General features: G+C 38.8%; 1 protein-coding gene across 1 annotated transcript in view; it reads right to left on the minus strand.

The window, feature by feature from the left end:
* Positions 1–243: 243 nt before the first annotated feature.
* GPR158 (G protein-coupled receptor 158) overlaps positions 244–22,672 on the minus strand; it is a 319,600-nt gene continuing 297,171 nt past the window's right edge. The window contains exons 8-11 of the mRNA XM_029239163.1: positions 12,463–12,601; positions 7,036–7,141; positions 2,521–2,667; positions 244–1,752 (exon numbers count right to left, since the gene is read on the minus strand). Of these exons, the coding sequence (XP_029094996.1) occupies positions 271–1,752; positions 2,521–2,667; positions 7,036–7,141; positions 12,463–12,601 (1,874 nt within the window). The 3' untranslated portion in view covers positions 244–270. The remainder of the gene's footprint in view (positions 1,753–2,520; positions 2,668–7,035; positions 7,142–12,462; positions 12,602–22,672) is intronic.

Genomic DNA, 22,672 nt, shown 5'->3' on the forward strand with positions numbered 1-22,672 from the left:
AGGGCTACTTCCCCCAAACATATGCTAAAGTGTAAGGATTTTCCCAGTGTTCCCTGGGGCAAGACTTTCCTGGCCAGTCTAACTTCTCCATTACGACGTTGCCCTGGCCTCCTATGTTTTCTTCCACCCCTCCCTTTCACATTTCCCTTGACTGACCAATACTCCTTGGGAATTTGTGATCCTGTATCTTCTGTCTTATAGCGAATTCAGCGTTTCTTCCTTCTCCTTTTCTTTCTGGGGATGCTACACTTTAAAATTATCCCAGACCTCTTATTTCCGAGGCCCTGCTATCTTATTTGCACTTAAAGCAGAAGAGGCAGGGAAAGCTACACGTCTTTCAGCATTTGGTTGATCTGGGGTCTCAAACTCCCAGGGACATACCTCAGCTCGTGATGTTAAGGGTTGCTGAAAGTTATTACTTGAGTTATATGAGTCAGGCACATTTTGCTCAGAGGAAGATGTCTTTTTCTCCTGGTCTCCTAGTTGGTTGAGGTTTTCATTCTCCACTTCTGATGCTACGGCTTTGGGAGGCACTTCTTCACACTGCCCAGCACACACACTGGCTGCAGAGTGCTGGCCACCATTCTCCCCTTGAGCTCTTCCTGGGGGAACCTGAGTCTTGGAAATCACACACTTCTCATCTTCAAAGAGGGGCTGAACTTGGCTCTCCCAAGGGCACACCTCAGCTTTGTCTATGCTCTTCGGATTGGACTGCTGACATAGTTCAGCTGCCTTAGGCTTGGGATGAGATTTCCCCTTTAAGGAAAAACTTGGGGTTTTCTCCATTTCAGAAGCCGCAATCGATACGTGCTTCTGAACTTTTGATTCTGAAGGCACAGGACCGGGGGTCAGGTCGTAGATCTCCCAGGGGCACACCTCCCCTATGTCAAAGCTGTCCTTCATCTGGGGGGCGCCTGGACTCAGGTCGGAACTGGCAGTGGGGGGGTTGGCCCTTTGCTGCCTCATGATCCCAGATTTCGGAGGTTTTCTTGGCTCCTCTGAATGATTGGAGTTTGAGGGGGCAGAGTCTTGAGTCTCTGTGTTATCTGAATTTGAGTATTTTCTGTTTGTCTCTTTCTCTCTCGTCAGAGCTTTCTGGGCTTTGGCCCGTTCCTCCACGCCGGACGCCTGGGTTTTCCCGGCCAATCCGAGCGTCTTCTCTTTGGCACTGGCGATGACGCTGAGGGACTTCTGTAAGACGGATGTGCGGGGCGGCCCGGGCTTCTTCTCCGAGCTGAGGTTGTGGGCGCTGGCCGACTTACACACCAGAGGCACGGACTCGGTGGACACGGCCTGGCTGTCGTCTTGCAGGGCTCGCGGTCGGTTCGTTCCCGCCGGGGACCCCAGCGCAGAGTCGTCCGTGGCCGCCGCCTCCTCCTCCCGGCTCGGGGCAGGCGGGCTGCCCGGGCTGCCCGGCTGCTCCCGCACGTGCTCGTACGTGCTGTGCGATTTCTTGAGCGAGAAGACTCGGTTCCGCAGGGACTCCTCCTTGGGCTTCCCGGCGCCGCCCGCAGCCTCCTGCGGGTTCCTCCTGCCTGGGACGGCGCCCTTGGCCACACCGTGGTCCAACGCGTCCTTGTCCTCCTTGGAGCACTGACGGCTGACCGTCTCCGGGATCTCGGTGATCCGCCTCATGATGGAACGGCCTAAGCCCTTCTTCGAGCACCGCTTTTTCTGGAGGTGGGGATTATTTGTGATCATCTTCTTCCTCTTATAGATTTCCAACTGGGCGTAGAGTTTCTTCAGCTCGTCCTGCCATACATAACAAGAGCAGATGCAAAGAGGTGCGGAATTTAGCGTTTGGGCCGGCTCACATCACTAACTGTAATGTGAAGTCAATGAACGGAGCTCCTCCTAACATCTCTGCTCATCAACTTTCCCCTCACTCTCACTTTCTGATTCCTCTGTATCTTGTTTCACACAGCGTTTGAACTTTAAGACGTGAACTCCTGCATTCTGCACTTGCTTCATGCAACAGGAACTTTGAACTTGTGAATTGCGTGGACCAGGCTGAGCCTGGACCATGACAAAACACAGCCTGTTGTCTACTGAGAAACCATATCCCTGAACAATATGGGAAGCATCATGTAGCCACTGATAAAATTACACCTAATGTTAAATTAGTGTACAACAGACCATCAAATACAAAAGCATCTTCTTCCTCCAAATGCTGATATATTGTCACAGATTATTTTAAATATTTCACACTCTCTGCTCACAGATCTATCCTAGTTTCCCATCAGCAAGATCTCATAAACCGTCATCATGGGACATGTACAACCAGTTCATCATCATGGTGTCCAATAAGTCAGTTAAGACTATCAAGACTGGCCTGTGTGGCCTAACTTATACTGTGATTCTATGTTTTAGAACTGGATTAACTGCATGTGATGCCTTCAGTTCTTACACAAACACACATGCTCTCTAACACAAAGAAGCACACATGAACATCGACCCACACGTGCGAGCCTGTATGAATGGGTCTAATCTAAAACAGAAAAGAAGAACTACTGGTATTACCCGAATGTCTTCTGGATCCAAGCTGTGCTCACTCCAGGCTGAATTGATACTGCTGTTCAGGTAGGATCCAGATCGGCCCATGTCTAACTCATCTTCGTACGCTTCTGTAGCAATGTCGTCTCGTGGGTTATTGCTTGAATGTGAAAACTGCAATAGAAATTCAATATGAGCTGTAGACATTAGTCCACCGTAGGACACAACATAATACTTTTCTGAAGGTTCTACTGTTACATCATTTCTTCAGCTTAGATGAATTCATTCACTGAACTCTTTACAAAATATTTGCTGCCATATGTGTGTTTTGTTTCCCACCTTACATGCTAGAGCACTTAGTGAGGCAACATTAACACTTGGTTCCCTCTTTGACTCCTATTTTCATTCTTGTCTTTTTTCCAGGTTCCAAGGGTTAACTCACATTATTCCTCTTCAACGATATTTGCATTTTGAAAATGAAAATAAGTAGAAGAATCCAAAGAAATGTTCTCTTAGGGTACTCTTAGTACACTGTACTCTAAGAGTAGCAATTTAGACCCACTGGCAGCTGAATGGGAATATTTTTTTGAGAGGTGGTGTGTATCATGTCATTTCACTTTACACAGAGGAGGCTGTATTTCATCTATGGGCACAACTGGACTGATCACAGGAATATGACTTTCAGTCTGTCACACAGAGCTTCAAAAACACGACTTTCAAAACTCAGGGCACAGGAGATCTGAATTCCAGCCTCGACTCTGTTGTCAGTGGGATCTTAGCCAGGCCATGGAACCTCTCGGGAGCACAGTGTCCTCTTAGCCTAAAGGGCTTGCGCTGGATGGTATCTGAGTTTAAAATTCAAAGATTCACTGAAATTATAGATTTTTTTTCTTAAGCTCATCATTATTCTCAGGTTCCTCCTTCATTGCATTTTGATATATTTTCATTATCTTCATGTAGCCTTTTGCTATTTTTCAGTTTCATGTACTCTTGCTATCTCTACTCTTCTTCAAGTGGAAAAGTGAGGAAGAATGAATTGGGTAAATAATGGAGAGCAGGAAAAATCAAAAGTATCCAGCCACATTTTACACAACATATAAACCAAGTGATTGTCCTATGAAAATTGAGAGAACTTGGGTTCTCTTCTCCTAGCTTGTCATCAGGTAAAATATTTCTTTAAATAATGAACAGGTTTTAAAAAACTAAAAATAGCAGTCCCACTCCTTGGCATATATCCAGAGGAAAACATGTTCAAAAGGATACATACACACCCAATGTTCATTGCAGCACTGTTTACGATTGCCAAGACATGGAAACAACCTAAATGTCCATCGACAGATGAATGGATAAAGAAGATGTAGTACATGTATACAATGGAATACTACCCAGCCATTAAAGAGAATGAAATAATGCCATTTGCAGCAACATGGATGGACCTAGAGATTATCACACTTAGTGAAGCAAGTCAGACAGAAAAAGACCAATATCATATGATGTCACTTATATGTGGAATTAAAAAAAAATGACACAAATGAACTTATTTACAAAACAGAAACAGACTCACAGACTTAGAGATTGAACTTATGGTTACCGAGGGGAAGGGTGGGAGGGAGGGATAGATTGGGAGTTTGGGATTCACAGGTACACACTGCTATATTTAAAATAGATAACCAACAAGGACCTAGTGTTAAAAAAAAAAAAGTAGCTAATCTCATGATAAGAAATGTAGCAGTAATCCAAATAGATTAGACTTCCAAAATATACATGTGACAGGGGTCCTTCCACTTAATTTGTGTGATTCTTGACAAATCTTTTACCCTCTATACTATTAGGCACTGTCTATAAAGACATTTGATACTTAAAAAAACAAAATATAATAAAAGAAAAAAACAGAACAGGTTGCCCTTTGATACAGAGACACAGAGATATTTTAATGTCAACTATTGTTAAAATATTCAGCTAGGCAGGTGAACACAAACTGGAGATAACATGTGAGATGGTAGTTCTCTATTTAAGTAATAATGAATCTTTTGTATTTGGGACCGGCTGAGAAGCCACAGGAACTGATGAACTTTCCCCTCACTCTTCTATTTATGTTTGTGGGAGCCACATGTGCCATAAACTTAAGGCCATAAGGGTGACAAAAATAGAGTCCTGGTCCTCCAAAATCTCACATGCTACTGGAGGTTATTTATAAGAATGAAATTATTTTTCTTTTTTCTTTCTTTTTTTTTTTTTTTTTTTTTTTGCGGTACGCGGGCCTCTCACTGTTGTGGCCTCTCCCGTTGTGGAGCACAGGCTCCGGACGCGCAGGCTCAGCGGCCATGGCTCACGGGCCCAGCCGCTCCACGGCATGTGGGATCTTCCCGGACTGGGGCACGAACCCGTGTCCCCTGCATCGGCAGGAGAACTCTCAACCACTGCGCCACCAGGGAAGCCCATAAGAATGAAATTATTTTTCTTGAGCAAAGTCTTAGATATTATCATGAGTTTAAGAGACAGTTATTTGTCAGATATTGTCCATTTCCTGCTTTATGATTTTTCCTTAATGCTTATCCCTATCTGAAATACTATTTTAAATATTTATTTTGTTTATCTTTTCTGTTTCCTCCTCTCTTCCACCAGAATATAAGTACCATGAGAGCACAGATTTATATCTGTTCACTACTCTTATTCTAGGATATAGAACAGTGCTTAGTAAAGCTCCTCAATAATGTTTTAAATTATTTATTGAAATATAATTCACATACCATAAAATTCTCAATTTTTAACTATACAGATCAGTGTTTTTTAGTATATTCATGAGGTTGCACAATCATCACCACCATCTAATTCCAGAATATTTTCATCACCCCCAAAAGAAACCTTGAACCCAGGAAGCAGTCACTTCCATACCCCTTTTTCCCCAGCCCACAGCACCACTAACCCACTTTCTGTCTCTTTAGAGCTGTCTATTCCAGACATTTCACATAAATGGAATCGTATAATATGTGGCCTTTTTTATCTGGCTTCCTTGGCATAAGGTTTTCAAGGTTTGTACAAGTTGTAGCATGTATCAACGCTTTATTCCTTTTTATTGATGAATAGCATTTCATTTTGTGGGTATACCACATTTTGTTTATACATTATCAATTGATGGACGTTTGGGCTGTTTCCAATTTTTGGCTATTATGGATAATGCTGCTATGAACATTCATGTACAAATTTTAAAAAAAAATTTAAGCCAGCTTTGTTGAGGTATAATTGATATGCAGAGAACTGCACATATTAAATGTGTACAATTTGATGAGTTTGGACATATGCAAACACCCGTGATGCCATCACTACCAAGGTAACAGACATCAAGAACAAATTTTTGTGTAAACATATGTTTTCAATTGTCTCTGGAGCTCAATAACAATTTTTTGAATGAATAAATAGTCTGAGTATATACCCATCTAATAAAAATGTAATCATATTACGTACAGTATAAAGATGGTTAAGATAGACTGCAGGAACAGACACATCCACGAAAATTATGGCTATTTGGTGTAATTCAAGTAAGGAAGAAAATAGGCATTTTGCTCTGTTTACAATTGTTTGGCCTTTTCAATCAGGCTGAAGTTCAATGTTTTGGTTAACTGTGAGAGGTGAGGTAAAGGAAGCCTAGAGTGAAATCACAATTCTGGTTTCAGCTGTGCTAACGTTACATTGTACGACACTGATAAAGATGTATTTTGTTTTCCTACATGTAAAAGGGGAAAACAATGATAATTTTTGTTTTTCTACACATAATATTTTGTTCTAATATTTTGTTTTTCTACATGTAAAAGAGGAAAATAATGGTAATTTGTATAGTATCTTTTTTCCAAAACTCAGATATCATTTTGTTTTATTCCAAGCAGCCTCACTGCTATCATGTCATAGATGAGGAAACAGACTCAGAGAGATGAAAAGTCTTGCCTAACGTTACATTACACAGCTAACTTGGGGTGGGGTATGAGTTCAGAATCCCTGTATTCTGAGTCCTGGTCCGTTTCCCTCCACGTCAGAATGCTGTGTAGATAAGTCTTTGTCAGAATCCATCATTGTTAAGCAAAGACTCTTTTTATACAACATTATAATTATTTCTATTTACATAACAATTCTCTGAATGTTTAAAACACAGTACTTCCCTGAATATGAATCCAAACAAGAGGATTCTTAGACTAGGATAATTCTCTTTAAAAACGACCTTGAGGTTACAGCTACAATGAAAGGCCACCTTGAACCCCTAATAATTAAAACATGAATAGATATCAAAGTATTTGGAAAAGGACTAAAACGGATGATGGGTTTTGTACAAACTAAGGCAGTTAAAAATTATGTGAGATGTTTAATAAATCCCCAAAGAAAAGAGACACCTAGATTCCTGAGGAGGGAGTTTTAAAAACATTGTAGCGTGTCAAGCAAATCTTCACACCTCCCTTTGCCTATATTGCCAGATATTTTTTAAAGGAGAAACAATTCCACGCTCATTTAAAACAACTATCTTGCAAGAGAAAAGTAATGTTGGAGGAATACCTTTGGAATCAAAAGCAACCCAATGGTCACTGTCACAGTCAAATGAGTATGTGCAAAATACAGCATCAACATCCAATCAGACTGAAGTCTTGAGGCAAGAACAAATCTGAAATGAGAATTCACCACATTAGCAACCCAACAAGATCTCTACTTAAAACACTAGGATACTTGGAAACTCTTTTTCTCAATGTATTAGTTAAAGAAAGAAAGCAAGAAAGAAGTCATACTGTTATTTCCATGACATATATTTTCATCACAGAAGAATAAGGGTCTAAGTAACCCTAATTAGATGCATAAGATATGAACCCTTTAGTTCTTAAAATTATCAATAGTAAGAAAGATAACACATACATATATAATGTGCTAAACACTTCCTTGGATTATTATTTTGTAGGTAAGTTGAATGTGCAAAGCAAAAGCAGTGAACACATGTGAATTCAAAACAAGAGTAGGTTAAAAAATGATTGTTTCAGGCAAATTTAGGTTATAAGACACATCCAAATAACTCTTGATCATAATATTCTTCACTTAAAAATATTAATTAGAACTGAGGGAAAAAAATGGGTAAATATCTGTTTTAGTGAATGATCCCAGAAGTTTAAATGATAAGCAATGTAATGGATAAAATGTATGTACTAATGGTTTGTAACGTGCATCTTTTTAAAATTGTTTTTAGAAATTGAAATATAGTTGACATACAAAGTGCATCTTTTAAAATACAAACCTTAGTTTTTATAGAGCATCAAATTATTTTAAAATAATTTAAAATATAATATTTAAAATCTTATCTTATTGAGGAATTTATAAACGTGTGTTCCAGGACGGCCCTTCAAGTAACATGTATAGGAAAAATTCATTATTAGTATCTGATCTGGTAATTTGGGAATGTTTTCACAAATCAGTAGGTACATGTACAAACTAAAACTCATGTGTTAAGGACTCATCTTTATGCAGAAACCAGATATTGCTTTTATTAAGGTCATTTTGCATTCATATTCTTCTTTTAATGTTTTCCCATCTATTGTTTATCCATGAAAGCTAAATATGAGATTTTAGTGCTTTTGGAATTAGAGAATTAGCATTTTGTTTCAATGATATACATCATCAAATTTGAAAAGCTCATATCCTAAGAAAATGCTTATGATATAATCATGAAATAAACATATATGAATCTAAAAAGAGAAGAGACTAATTTTATTTCTTCATTATACCATATTCGTGACAAATTTACTAAGTAAATTAATATTATTAATATTTGAAACAAAATTTCCATCAAGGACATTTCTTCCAAATTTTCACTTCCATCCCTCCCCCCGAAAAAAAATCAAGCTAAAATGGAAGCTCAGGAGTTATCAAAATGGAGATAGAGTTTTTTCCCCTGTGTCTGGAGATATAAAAAACATAGACTTATACACAGAAGTGCAGAATGGCCATGATACTTCACAGACAACTGAAAGGGATTTTCTGAATTAACATCTTTTCTAGCTCCTTTGTGAGAAAAGTGGCTTCATACCTGCTTTGAATGTGACTGAATGTTCACTTTGTTCAGGGACGGGATACTTTTGACTATACAGTCTGTGCTGGGTCAAGTAAGATTTTTTTTTAAGCATTAAAATAGGATCATCTTACTCAATAAAAAGTTATAGTCTCTGAGACAGAATACTGAGGCACAGAAGCAGTAGAAAATGTACCCCTGAAAATAATACAATCCCAATCTGCTGGGGCCCCTGCCAGTACTGGAGCAGACAGTCACATCAAAGGAGATGGATTTACAGTCAAAAAGCAGCCTCATGCACTGGGAATTCCCATCTCAAATGCCAACACAGGTGAACTTGAAACTAGCCTGACAATATCTGGAAAAAAGAATGGGTACATATAGTTTGAATTAAAACAGTGAATCTTCCAAAAAATAATTTTGAGATATGCTAACATCGATTGTCCTTAATCAGCTTTTAATTACTGCCAGATTTTTTTAGGTTGCAGTTTTGATTAGAAATACCTTAAGAACTGGGTTTTGAAATAGTATTAAAGCTTCATTTTAAAAAATAGTATTTCAACTTAAAAAATCGGTCCAAAAATCAGGCACATCGAAATATTTGAACACTGAGGCTAAGAATAAAGGCAAACTTTTTAAAAGCCTTGCACTTTCCCAAAGGTTTGCTTTATGCTTAGTTCTAAAAATAAGTAAAGGGTTAGAACAGACTGAGAGAAATGCCTTCTCATCATTTATCCTTCTAGACTTAACCCTTTTAGGTTATTTTTGTTCAGTCTGACAATTTGGTAAGAAAGAAGGTAAATCTGTACATAATATGTAGTCATAGTTTTTAATTTATATATGTGTATGTATAAATATGAATACATACATATATGTATACATAATTTTATATTTTAAGCAGACAAGAAGAACATATATATCCTATTGATAGAGAATATCTTTGCTAATGTTGGATGCCTTATTTAATATTATTTCATTCTAGGAAAAAATTGCCAAGATGGATCCAGCTGATTTAAATTTTTATGTTATTGCTTTTTATCCTTGAACTTTATTAATGCTGGAACCACAGCATATATGAACTCAGTCCACATGTAAATAAGAAATTGTGCATACTTGATTTCTTTAATTATCACTGTGTTTTACTTGCTCCTGGCTCATCCCCCTAAAATCAGTGTTCTGTAGATTCAATGTGTTAAACTATAATTCCATCACTGGTCCCTTATGGCCATACAAATTAAACATTCAAGAGAGTAGCTACGATCCTTTGAAGCCAATGTGCCACCATCTAATCGAGTCTGGTCTATGTAGAAAGGTAAGTAAAATTTGGAACTTGAAATGCAGAGCTTCCCATTCAGGTTTGCTTAGCCTTGCCTAAGAAGATACCAAAAGATACCAAGGCTAGTCCCTCTGCTACCATTTGAAGTCCTCCCTGTTCAAAACTGATAGGGGATTAAAGAGTTGTCTGGAAGAAGAGTATGCTATGTCTGCTCAATACCAAACCTACTAGGTTCACCATGAACCATTCAATCAGAGCTTGCGTCTACGTGAACCCAGCTCATGGTTTATATGATTCTTCTGGCTGGGTTGTTTGGGACTCTGTAGGAAAGACCTAACCAAAGTAAGAAAGCTATTTTCAACAAGTGTTTAACATATTTCCTATCACCCTCGTTCAGTGATCAAACAGTGTTTTCTGAAGCGTGGCTGCTGTTATCAGATGTAAGGGTTGGGGGGATTCCATGGTCGGTTACATTTGGAAAATGTTGGTTAAACAAAGTTAAACAGGTTATCTGTACAGCAGGACTTCTCGGTATGCTAGCTTCACTGTGACATTCCTAGAAGGGAGCTATCAAATGTGATGTGTCATAAATACACATGCATATAAAAACATCTAACAGTGATTTACTAATATGTTAATAGTGCCTATCTTTGGGTGGTTGGATTAGGGAGTTTATTTTCTCTTTATCACTTTATGATTTTTTTTGAAATAACCATCTATTGCCTTACTATTAAGAATTTTTTTAAAGTTCATTTAAAAATCATTTACCTTGCCTACTTCTGAAAGGACTTGGGCCAGCTGAGAGTTGAAAATCTATTGAAAAAACACATTAAATGATGGAAATTGAACAGAGTAAAACTGAACAGGTTGAAAAGATATAGATCAATTTTGGCAACTGCGTTGAACAGATTTAATTTCTTGGGCAATTAATTTGGTTCTAAGAAACATAACAGTTAATTTTAGGGCACAAGTGGGAAACTCTGCATGACAGTTACATTCTGACAGTAGAAGACATTTAAACTCATCTGTGATAAGCCTTTTTTTTCAATTTTTATTTTTTACTGAATATGGCTGATTTACATAGCCACTGTTTTATTTATTTATTTATTGGCTGCACTGTGCAGCATGTGGGATCTTAGTTCCTTGACCAGGGGTCGAATCCCGGGCCCCCTACATTGGGAGCGTGGAGTCTTAACCACTGGACAACCAGGGAAGTCCATGTGATAAGCCTTCTTACATGCTTATAACTCTCTAGTTGGTTTGTTAATATAACATTTAACTTATCAATGGTTCTAGATAAGCATGTTTGTTAGATCTTGAAACATATGTGTTTGATGTTCTGAAAACAACAACAAAAATGATGCAGCTTTTTTGGGGAGAGGGGTTGGAAGAAATGTGAAGGCTCTGGAGCTCTGGCACCATGACAAAGTGCCCTCTCGTGCTCACGGCATTTTAGACCAGGGCATCCTCACTCATATCCTTGAGCTCTAGTCTGAGTGGAACTAGACAAAGCATCCTTTTCTTTGCTTATTTATGATTTCATATTCTGCATCTCATCTTTCCTCCCTCTTCTACTCTTTCTCTCTTTTCTCTCTCTTGAGAGAGGGCAAGACAAAGCAAGGGGGCAAATTCCCTTGATTCCTGGCCATCTCTGATGGAATTTCCAGGGTTGTCAGATCATAAATACCTCTTTCTCTTACTTTAAGAGTTTAAAAAGTGTAGATTATGCCTGAGCCCCAACTGTTCTTTGGCATCATCTATTCCTAGAAGTGCAAGATGCCATTTTATGATTATTGACTAAAGTGAGAGGTGATAAACATCCTGCAAAACTTCCGCAGATCCACACCTTTTCACCCTATTATTCATCTCTATCTGTGCACTGCGGGCCAAGACTAATATTCAAAATTTCTAATTACATTCTTAAGTGTGTCCTAACTTTTAATATATGTTGAGCAATTAAATGGCATCTTTTTGTTGCTTTTCAGGCTATAGGATTCCTTTTTGGTTGTTGTTTGGTTGTTGTTCTTGTTGAGGTAAGTCATACATATTTCATTTTGTTCACTTATCATAAGCCACTTTCTTCCTCCTTTGTACTCATTGGTTATGGAGATACATGGAATATGTAATGGCGAAAGAACCCCACTGCACACAAAAATCCAGTCATCAACTTGGAGTGGTTTTTTGGTTCTGAATTCAACAGATTTCACATACATAAGTTATCTGAGTGTTAAAGTTTTGAAAGTATAAACCAGCATAATAAACATGAATGAAAACATAGACAATTTACCTGTATCTATTTTATAATGTATGCATGTATTGCTTTATATCTTCAGAACAAACAGTATTATGTATCATAAACAATATACCTAATGACATCCCCATAAGTGGTTTAACACAATACAATAACATTGAGTTACCCTTCCAAATAAATGAAGGCAATAAACAACTCATCAGAAGGAACTAAGAACAGCAGAGTTTAAAGAAAAAAACAAAACGATTCATTTGCCATTTCTGTGACAAAGAAATTAGTCAACTTATAAAACACTATCCTTCCTACATCTTTCCATTATGTATCTTATCCAATTTTGCCATTAAATTAAACTGCAACACATCAGAAAAATAAAATAGTTGTTGAGTGGCTCTGCAGATCACTTGCCTAATTGTATGGAATATAGCGGAGATAATGAGCTCATTGTGAACTGCAACAGCCATATAGCGTGGCTCGTGAAAAGCTGATGGGACCGTTCGCACCGCGTAGCAGAGATAAACACCCCATAGGAGGAATAAAAATTCAGCTGTGAGAAGAACAAACAAACAATTCTCTGTTAGTTTTACAGGTGAAGAAGGCAGTAAAATTTAAGCTCTTCAGCATGCATTTTGTGTCTAGGATAGAAACACATAGAAATAGATGCAGACAAAATGTTCATATATGAATACTTATGCCATATATTTATTTAAAATTTTTATTCAGTGTATAGAGGATTTTTTCACAGGTACCCTTTGTGTTTTTTTTAATTAAAAAAATTTTTAAATAGTGTTTGGCATCTCAGATTTTGTGTCTGTGTGTGTGCGTGTGTGTGTGTGCGTGCGCGCTAATACCTGGCTTTTTCCTAAAACAATTGTAAAATAATTTTCCACATTCCAAACTTAAGTTTAAGCTGTTCATAGAGCATCTGGGTCACAATAAAGCCCTCAAGGCAACAAAAGTTTATAATGTGTTTATATGCAGCTCCTAGAAATTTAAATTCTTACTGCATTGAGTCTGGTTCAATACATAAAGACCTCCATTGCCAGAAATGTGAGAAAATAGGCTGCTAAACATTCAGTGGCATAGTTTATAATGGAACCATTATTTCTTCACACATGACAGACATCACATCTTTGGAGGGTATATGCTGAAGGCTTAGTGAAATTCACAATTACCTCGTTTGCTTGCTCAAGCCAGAAGAGACAAGCATAGTGTAGCAGTTAAGGATAGGGCTTCAGAGTCACACTAGACCTGATGGGGAATTCTAGCTGGATCCCTAATTAACTTTGCATAATCTGAGGCAATTTAACCTCTCTGGTCACAGTCTCCTTCCCTGGAAAATGAGGATAATAAAAGTACGTATTTCATGGGATTATTTGCTAATGAAATTGAATCATGGCTATAAAGCACTTAAGAGTTTCTGACAGAGTAGATGTCAGATAAATAAATAAATAAAAACAGATGTTAAATAATTGGTTCTTATTGTTAAACATCTCCTTAGACTTTTTTTTTTTCAAACTGAATGTTGTTACTTTAATTCATTCTGAGCAGTAACTGTTACCATCCATTTTATCTGTCTTAGTGACATGACCTCATGGGAAGATGATATCTAATTAACAAAAAGAAAGCTCTAATCTGGAGAAAACATTTCACCAAATGCATTACCTAGGGGTAACCTACTTATATACTGAAACACTGATTTCCAGTCCCATATGCCCAGGTGTTTTACCTGCCAAAGTTTCAGCATATTTCTACCATATTTAAACAATAAGCAGTGCCCTACTCATTGAAAATCCCTTTAGTAAACACATCTGTCAAGAGTTACTCTAAAACCCTGATGTGGTCAGAAGTTAAAGGGAAAATAAACCTCACTCAAAGGTCTCCATGAGATTAGAGTGGAGGTCCCAATTATTCTGTAGGTTGGCCACTGGCCATGTCTGTGAATGTTCTTTCCAGCCGGGCTCTACTGGGTCAGGAAATACTGACGTGTTCGTGTATAATTTTCTTTCCTAAGGCTTGTACTTTTGTCCATACTACTACTATTGCCTCTTCACTCAGGTTTGAAATCTCAGTGCCACCTTTCACTGACACATTTCTACCCTGAGTTATTTTTCATGTGTATCACTTCTCTCAATGTCCACAATTATAATCCTTGCCCAAGCTCCTACCAGTTTACTCCTTATTTGTTACTATTATTTATCAACTGTCCCATCTAAACCTGGATTCACCCTTTATTAATTCATTCTTCATAACAGTGACAAGTTCATTTTTCTGAAGCTCCACTTTGATCATATCAGGATTTGTCCAGATCTCTGCCACTCCATTTGGGTTAACTGATTCGTATTTCCATGAGAAGATTCACTCACACCCACTTAGGACCCTGGAATAATTCCTGCTCCCAAAGGAAGACTACAGGGGTTCCTGCTAGGACAGACATATCTCAAGTTTCAAGACTTTGATGACTTTCTTGCAAGAAAGTTTCAAGACTTTCTTGCCACCCAGGCTTCCTGTTAGCTGTCCCATTGCTTGGCCTTATTCTTTTGTGCTTGTATATTTCTTAGACTCTGACTTCTTGCCTAGTCTCTGGCCCTCACGTTAGCCTTTTGTGAGGAGCTGCAAGCATCTTCATTTAGAAATCTTCAGTAGCTCACTACTGTTTTACTCCTTGCCCTCTATGACCTCATGTTATGCATCCAACACAGTCTCCCAAAGCTCCCCATCACGAACTCTGAGCTGACCCAGGAAGACTCACTGTCCTCTGAACACTCCAAAGATTCTTCTTGCTTCTGAGTCTTTGTTCATGCTATTGCTCACATACGACATCTCCTCTCACCCACATTTCTAAACATTAACCAATTTTTCAATGTCTGATTCAGGTCCCACCTCCATCACAAGGCCACCTGAAATGATTCTAACTTACACTGAAGTTTCCTTCCTCTAATCTCTTACAATTTTTAACTATGTATACTACACAATGCAGAGACTAATAATGCCACACAATATCTAATTGGGAGAAAATTGTTCATGGAGTCTTGAGCCCCGACTGTGATGATCTTCTTCAGGGCAAGAATTGAGTCTTTCATTTATTTTTTCTGTCTTTGCCCACATAGATGATAGCAACAGTACTGATCACACATGGATAAGATTTAATAAATATTTGTTGAATTGAATGAATATAAATGATATCAGTTTCACGTCATTAGAGATGTAGGCTTTCTGTTACATTACCACTCCATCTAACCCTGATGGATGTCTAGATCAATCTAACATCTATACACATGATCTGAAGATCATACTGGCATTATGCCTAATAGTGGCAATTGCTACTTACCGACAGACCGCTAGGTGTGTGGTACTGTGCTTGGCACGCAAGAATGATGAATGCAAAAATATTATTATTTTTTAAACATCTTTATTAGAGTATAATTGCTTTACCATGGTGTGTTAGTTTCTGCTTTATAACAAAGTGAATCAGCTACATATACATATATCCCTATATCTCCTCCCTCTTGTGTCTCCCTCCCACCCTCCCTATCCCACCCCTCTAGGTGGTCACAAAGCACCGAGCTGATCTCCCCGTGCTATGCGGCTGCTTCCCACTAGCTATCTGTTTTACATTTGGTAGTGTATACATGTCCATGCCACTCTCTCACTTTGTCCCAGCTTACCCTTCCCCCTCCCCATGTCCTCAAGTCCATTCTCTACATCTGCGTCTTTATTCCTGCCCTGCCCCTAGGTTCTTCAGAACCAAAAAATATTATTAAACAATGCTAGTACAAAAATATACTGTAAGTGAAGGATTCACATGTAGCTGAATTATGAAAACACTATCCCCTGCCACCTATTGCAGTGTTTTCATATAACGTTATACTGAAGATTTTTTTTAAAGAAAAGTAGTTATCAGGTGAATTAGTGTGCTACAATGGAGAACTGCCTCTAAAAATATAAGACAAAATAAGATTCCTCCTAACAGCTAAGCTGAACATTAAAATCACTTCATAAGCAATATCAAACAATATGCTCTGGCTTAAAAAAATATAATTAACTTCAGACTAACACTGCAATTAGTAAAGAAAATATGCAGATGTTACCAAATTTTGCAGTGTTATTACATGGGAGTTGAAATATGTGCTGTGCTTCTGCTTTAAAAAATAATTTCTGGTGGTAAATGATTTTGATGGGAGGCATGGGTACAGTTAAAAAGGAAATTGCATTCATATTCAAAGATTCAAATAGGGCTTTCAGAAAAATGAGGTATTCTATTTTTAATCTATAAGGAATGACACTTAGTCAAAAGTTAACTACCATAGCTTTTAAAAAATTAATATGCCATAATGAAAGTAATTTCAAGTTATCTTTCCAAAGGCCTGGGTCAGGCAAAGAAGTGAGAATTAATATCAGTTCTTTGCCACTGAAGATGTCCCAGATCTGTTATCTTAGAACACCCACAGGGGCTGAGAGAAAGACAACATCAAAGTACAAATGTCTCTCAAGCTGTGGTCCTCTGCTTTGCCATGTTGCAAAGGCATTTTGTATTTAATAACATTTTATGCCTCTTAGCCTGTTTAAAAATTAGTTTACATGGCACAAATAAATACACACAAGAAGCATTTAGGTTGCATTTTCCAAGCGTGTCTTTTAATTTTGTCTTCTGTTTTTCTCTAAATCCTATCCACTTAGAAAATTTATGGTCAAAGTAAACTTACTCTGTTTTTATTCTAATAGTATGGTGGGCTGCATAGAAGTTATGGTTAAGTACTAAGTCAAAGAACTTCAATAATGCTTGAGAACAGCTCAAATTCTATCATTCCAGGGTTTGACTTCAAACAGAAGCCTTGATACTCTAGAGGCTTTCTGCCTTTTCTTTGGTTAAAATAAAGACAGTTATGAGACGTACAATGATGAAAACCATGAGAATGATACTCCTGGTAGAATCTTAAAGGGTGAAGCGACTTTGTGAGACCACGTGGTCTGCGGGTACATTTTTCAGTGTGTGGATGTGGCCGTGAAAGTGCTGCTTGGTGAGCTGCAGTTATCCTGGTTGTGGTGAAGTCAGTTTGTTCACCTGAGAAGCATGGAGAAGATGGATGTTGCAATGTATTTCACAACTAGGACACCGGGGACCAGAATGTCTGTTCCCTTCTCAGCTCCTGGGAGCAGCAAATCACAGGGATGGGCAGAGCTGGGCCGTAGGATACGCCCATGGAGAAGCTAGCTCCATCCCTGCTGACTCATAGTGAAGACAGCAGAAAAGGGACTGGATCCCAGGTCTCCTGGTTCCTGACCAGGGCTCCCTAAATTACATCCTTCGACTGAGACTTTCTTTTGCTTTATTACTAACAGAGGTGGACAAAATCCTTGGAAGTATTTTTACCCTACTGAAGAAAATAAACATTTTTCCAAGCATCAATTGTTTGTGTCTTAAACAACTAATATACTAATTAGAATTAGCCAGTGGTAGTTAAAAGAATTCTACTCAAAAGTACTTTTTGTCCCTTATTTCGTCTGACTTCATAGCTAACATCTGTTGAATGTGCCAGGTGCTCTGCTTAATGCATTTTGTACATTATCTACATTTGGTTCCTTTAAAAATGACTGGGGATGAATTCGGGGGAAGATGGCAGAAGAGTAAGACGCGGAGATCACCTTCCTCCCCACACTTACATCAGAAATACATCTACAAGTGGAACAACTCCTACAGAACACCTACTGAATGCTGGCAGAAGACCTCAGACCTCCCAAAAGGCAAGAAAGTCCCCACGTACCTGGGTAGGGCAAAAGAAAAAACAGAGACAAAAGGATAGGGATGGGACCTGCACCAGTGGGAGGTGTGAGGGGTGAAGGGGGAAAAGTGTCCACACGCTAGGAAGCCCCTTCGCGGGCAGAGACTGCGGGTGGCGGAGGGGGGGTGCTACGGGGCCGCGGAGGAGAGCACCCCAAAGTTAGCAGAAGGAAAGAAATCATAAGGAACAGATCAGAAATAAATGAAAAAGAAATGAAGGAAACGATAGCAAAGATCAATAAAACTAAAAGCTGGTTCTTTGAGAAGATAAACAAAATTGATAAACCATTATCCAGACTCATCAAGAAAAAATGGGAGAAGACTCAAATCAACAGAATTAGAAATGAAAAAGGAGAAGTAACAACTGACACTGTAGAAATATAAAAGATCATGAGAGATTACTACAAGCAACTATATGCCAATAAAATGGACAACCTGGAAGAAATGGACAACTTCTTAGAAATGCACAATGTGCCAAGACTGAATCAGGAAGAAATAGAAAATATGAACAGACCAATCACAAGCACTGAAATTGAAACTGTGATTAAAAATCTTCCAACAAACAAAAGCCAGGACCAGATGGCTTCACAGGCGAATTCTATCAAACATTTAGAGAAGAGCTCACACCTATCCTTCCCAAACTCTTCCAAAATACAGCAGAGGGAGGAATACTCCCAAACTCATTCTACGAGGCCACCATCACCGTGATACCAAAACCAGACAAGGATGTCACAAAGAAAGAAAACTACAGGCCAATATCACTGATGAACATAGATGCAAAAATCCTCAACAAAATACTAGCAAACAGAATCCAACAGCACATTAAGAGGATCATACACCATGATCAAGTGGGGTTTATTCCAGGAGTGCAAGGATTCTTCAATATACACAAATCAATCAATGTGATACACCATATTAACAAACTGAAGGAGAAAAACCATATGGGCATCTCAATAGATGCAGAGAAAGCTTTTGACAAAATTCAACACCCATGTATGACAAAAGCCCTCCAGAAAGTAGGCAGAGAGGGAACCTACCTCAACATAATAAAGGCCATATACAAACCCACAGCCAACATTGTCCTCAATGGTGAAAAACTGAAAGCATTTCCTCTAAGATCAGGAACAAGACAAGGTTGCCCACTCTCACCACTCTTATTCAACATAGTTTTGGAAGTTTTAGCCACAGCAATCAGAGAAGAAAAGGAAATAAAAGGAATCCAAATCGAAAAAGAAGAAGTAAAGCTGTCACTGTTTGCAGATGACATGATACTATACATAGAGAATCCTAAAGATGCTACCAGAAAACTACTAGAGCTAATCAATGAATTTGGTAAAGTAGCAGGATACAAAATTAATGCACAGACATCTCTGGCATTCCTATACACTAATGATGAAAAATCTGAAAGTGAAATCAAGAAAACTCTCCCATTTACCACTGCAACCAAAAGAATAAAATATCTAGGAATAAACCTACCTAAGGAGACAAAAGACCTGTATGCAGAAAACTATAAGACACTGGTGAAAGAAATTAAGGATGATACAAATAGATGGAGAGATATACCACGTTCTTGGATTGGAAGAATCAACATTGTGAAAATGACTCTACTACCCAAAGCAATCTACAGATTCAGTGCAATCCCTATCAAACTACCACTGGCATTTTTCACAGAACTAGAACAAAAAATTTCACAATGTGTATGGAAACACAAAAGACCCTGAATAGGCAAAGCAATCTTGAGAACAAAAAATGGAGCTGGAGGAATCAGGCTCCCTGACTTCAGACTATACTACAAAGCTACAGTAATCAAGAGAGTATGGTACTGGCACAAAAACAGAAACATAGATCAATGGAACAGGATAGAAAGCCCAGAGATAAACCCACGCACATATGGTCACCTTATCTTTGATAAAGGAGGCAAGAATGTACAGTGGAGCAAGGACAGACTCTTCAATAAGTGGTGCTGGGAAAACTGGACAGGTACATGAAAAGTATGAGATTAGAACACTCCCTAACACCATACACAAAAATAAGCTCAAAATGGATTAAAGACCTAAATGTAAGGCCAGAAACTCTCAAACTCTTAGAGGAAAACATAGGCAGAACACTCTATGACATAAATCACAGCAAGATCCTTTTTGACTCACCTCCTAGAGAAATGGAAATAAAAACAAAAATAAACAAATGGGACCTAATGAAACTTCAGAGTTTTTACAAAGCAAAGGAAACCATAAACAAGACCAAAAGACAACCCTCAGAATGGGAGAAAATATTTGCAAATGAAGCAACTGACAAAGGATTAATCTCCAAAATGTACAAGCAGCTCATGCAGCTCAATAACAAAAAAACAAACAACCCAATCCAAAAATGGGCAGAAGACCTAAACAGACATTTCTCCACAGAAGATACACAGAGTGCCAACAAACACATGAAAGAATGCTCAACATCATTAATCATTAGAGGAATGCAAATCAAAACTACAATGAGATAGCATCTGCCACCAGTCAGGATGGCCATCATCAAAAGATCTAGAAACAGTAAATGCTGGAGAGGGTGTGGAGAAAAGGGAACCCTCTTGCACTCCTGGTGGGAATGTGAATTGGTACAGCCACTATGGAGAACAGTATGGAGGTTCCTTGAAAAACTACAAATAGAACTACCATACGACCTAGCAATCCCACTACTGGGCATATATCCTGAGAAAACCATAATTCAAAAAGAGTCATGTACCACAATGTTCCTTGAAGCTCTATTTACAATAGCCCGGGGATGGAAACAACCTAAGTGTCCATCATCAGATGAATGGATAAAGAAGATGTGGCACATATATACAATGGACTATTATTACTCAGCCATAAAAAGAAACGAAACTGAGTTATTTGTAGTGAGGTGGATGGACCTAGAGTCTGTCATACAGAGTGAAGTAAGTCAGAAAGAGAAAGACAAATACCGTATGCTAACACATATATATGGAATCTAAGGGAAAAAAATGTCATGAAGAACCTAGGGGTAAGACAGGAATAAAGACACAGACCTATTAGAGAATGGACTTGAGGATATGGGGAGGGGCAAGGGTAAGCTGTGACAAAGTGAGAGAGTGGCATGGACATATATACAGTACCAAACATAAAACAGATAGCTAGTGGGAAGCAGCCGCATAGCACAGGGAGATCAACTCGGTGCTTTGTGACCACCTAGAGGGGTGGGATAGAGAGGGTGGGAGGGAGACACAAGAGGGAGGGGATATGGGTATATATGTATATGTATAACTGATTCACTTTGTTATAAAGCGGAAACTAACACACCATTGTTAAGCAATTCTACTCAAATAAAGATGTAAAAAAATTTTAAAAATGACTGGGGCAGAGTTCTGAATGCTGAAATTTCAAGTTTGGGTCAGAGACACTGTGTGGCGATACTAAGGAACACTGTTGTTAATCAAACAAACTTTAAAGTTCATACAGCAACCTAACTGTCCTATCCTCTTCCCCACTCACTGCCGGGAGCTCTAGGCAGAACTGCCCTGAGTACATTTGCAGGTTGGGTTTTCTTTACTGCTCCCTTTCACAGAGCTCTAGACGTGGGGTCAAGTATTTCACAAGCTCCACGGGACTGGGGAAGGGACAGGAAGTGTACTTTCCCTTCTCTCTGGCATATGCGTTTAAGATCTTTAAAGTTTGAGATGTGGTGATAGAAATGTAGTGAACCCAAGGTTCTTCCAAGCTTATGGACACACATTAAAGGTCATGAATGCAAGAAGAGACAGAAGAGAGGGACAGGATGAGATCAGGGCTCCTGAGGGCACAGGTCAAGGTCAGGGCAGCAGGCTGGGTCTCCCAGGAATATCCTTTCCATTTCTCTCTCCCTGCCACTTGTCTGTGTGTTGTTTGAGGTGGGAGTTGGAATCGGGGTTATTTGTTACCACTTTAAATATGTATTTTAGGGCTTCCCTGTTGGTGCAGTGGTTGAGGGTCCGCCTGCCGATGCAGGGGACGTGAGTTCGTGTCCCGGTCCAGGAGGATCCCACATGCTGCGGAGCGGCTGGGCCCGTAAGCCATGGCCGCTGGGCCTGCACGTCCGGAGCCTGTGCTCCGCAACAGGAGAGGCCACAACAGTGAGAGGCCCACGTACCACAAAAAAAAAAAAAAAAATGTACTTTAAAATTTTAATCCTTTATGGAAGACTGATGGCATTGAGAATTGCCTTTGCTTGGGCGACATCACTAGAAACTCACTGTACTTTTGAAGGGCTAGCTTGAGTGGTTTTAGAATGACTGTAATGGGGGTTACTGTCCCAAGACAGTCCTTACCCCATCACAAAATTCCTTTCACTTCCAGAAAGAAAAATGGCACTGTAAGGATAAAATTAAGGAACAAAAATTAATTAATTTATCCTTTCTCTCAGACCTTTAGCATCAAATAAACACTCCTCAAAGAAGTAAAATATTTTTCAGAAGATGTAGTATATAGATAAAAAAGGAAAATAACCTCCACTTGACTCATTCTAAAAACACTCAAGCAAGACCTTCAGAAAGTGTGTGTGAGTTTCTCATGACATAGCCCAAGCCTGTCAATGTGGTCAAGCTTTTATCCTTTGATTGAAAATTAAAAATACATTTTAAAAATGGTCCCCAATGATGCAGCATGGATTAAGGCATATGGTACATTAGAATAAAAAAAGATGTATGTAAATGATCCTAAATCATGAACATTAATCTAAGTCAGATGGAGAAGTCGTCTAATCTATTTTCCCCAATACTCATTAAAGGGTGCTTATATCACATTTCACCTGTCACAACATAGCCTAATCTTCTGGGGTGATTAAGTATCTTAATCC

This window comes from Monodon monoceros, unplaced genomic scaffold (assembly GCF_005190385.1).
Source record: "Monodon monoceros isolate NGI ecotype Baffin Bay Population unplaced genomic scaffold, NGI_Narwhal_1 Super_Scaffold_21, whole genome shotgun sequence".
NCBI classification, from domain to species: domain Eukaryota; kingdom Metazoa; phylum Chordata; class Mammalia; order Artiodactyla; family Monodontidae; genus Monodon; species Monodon monoceros.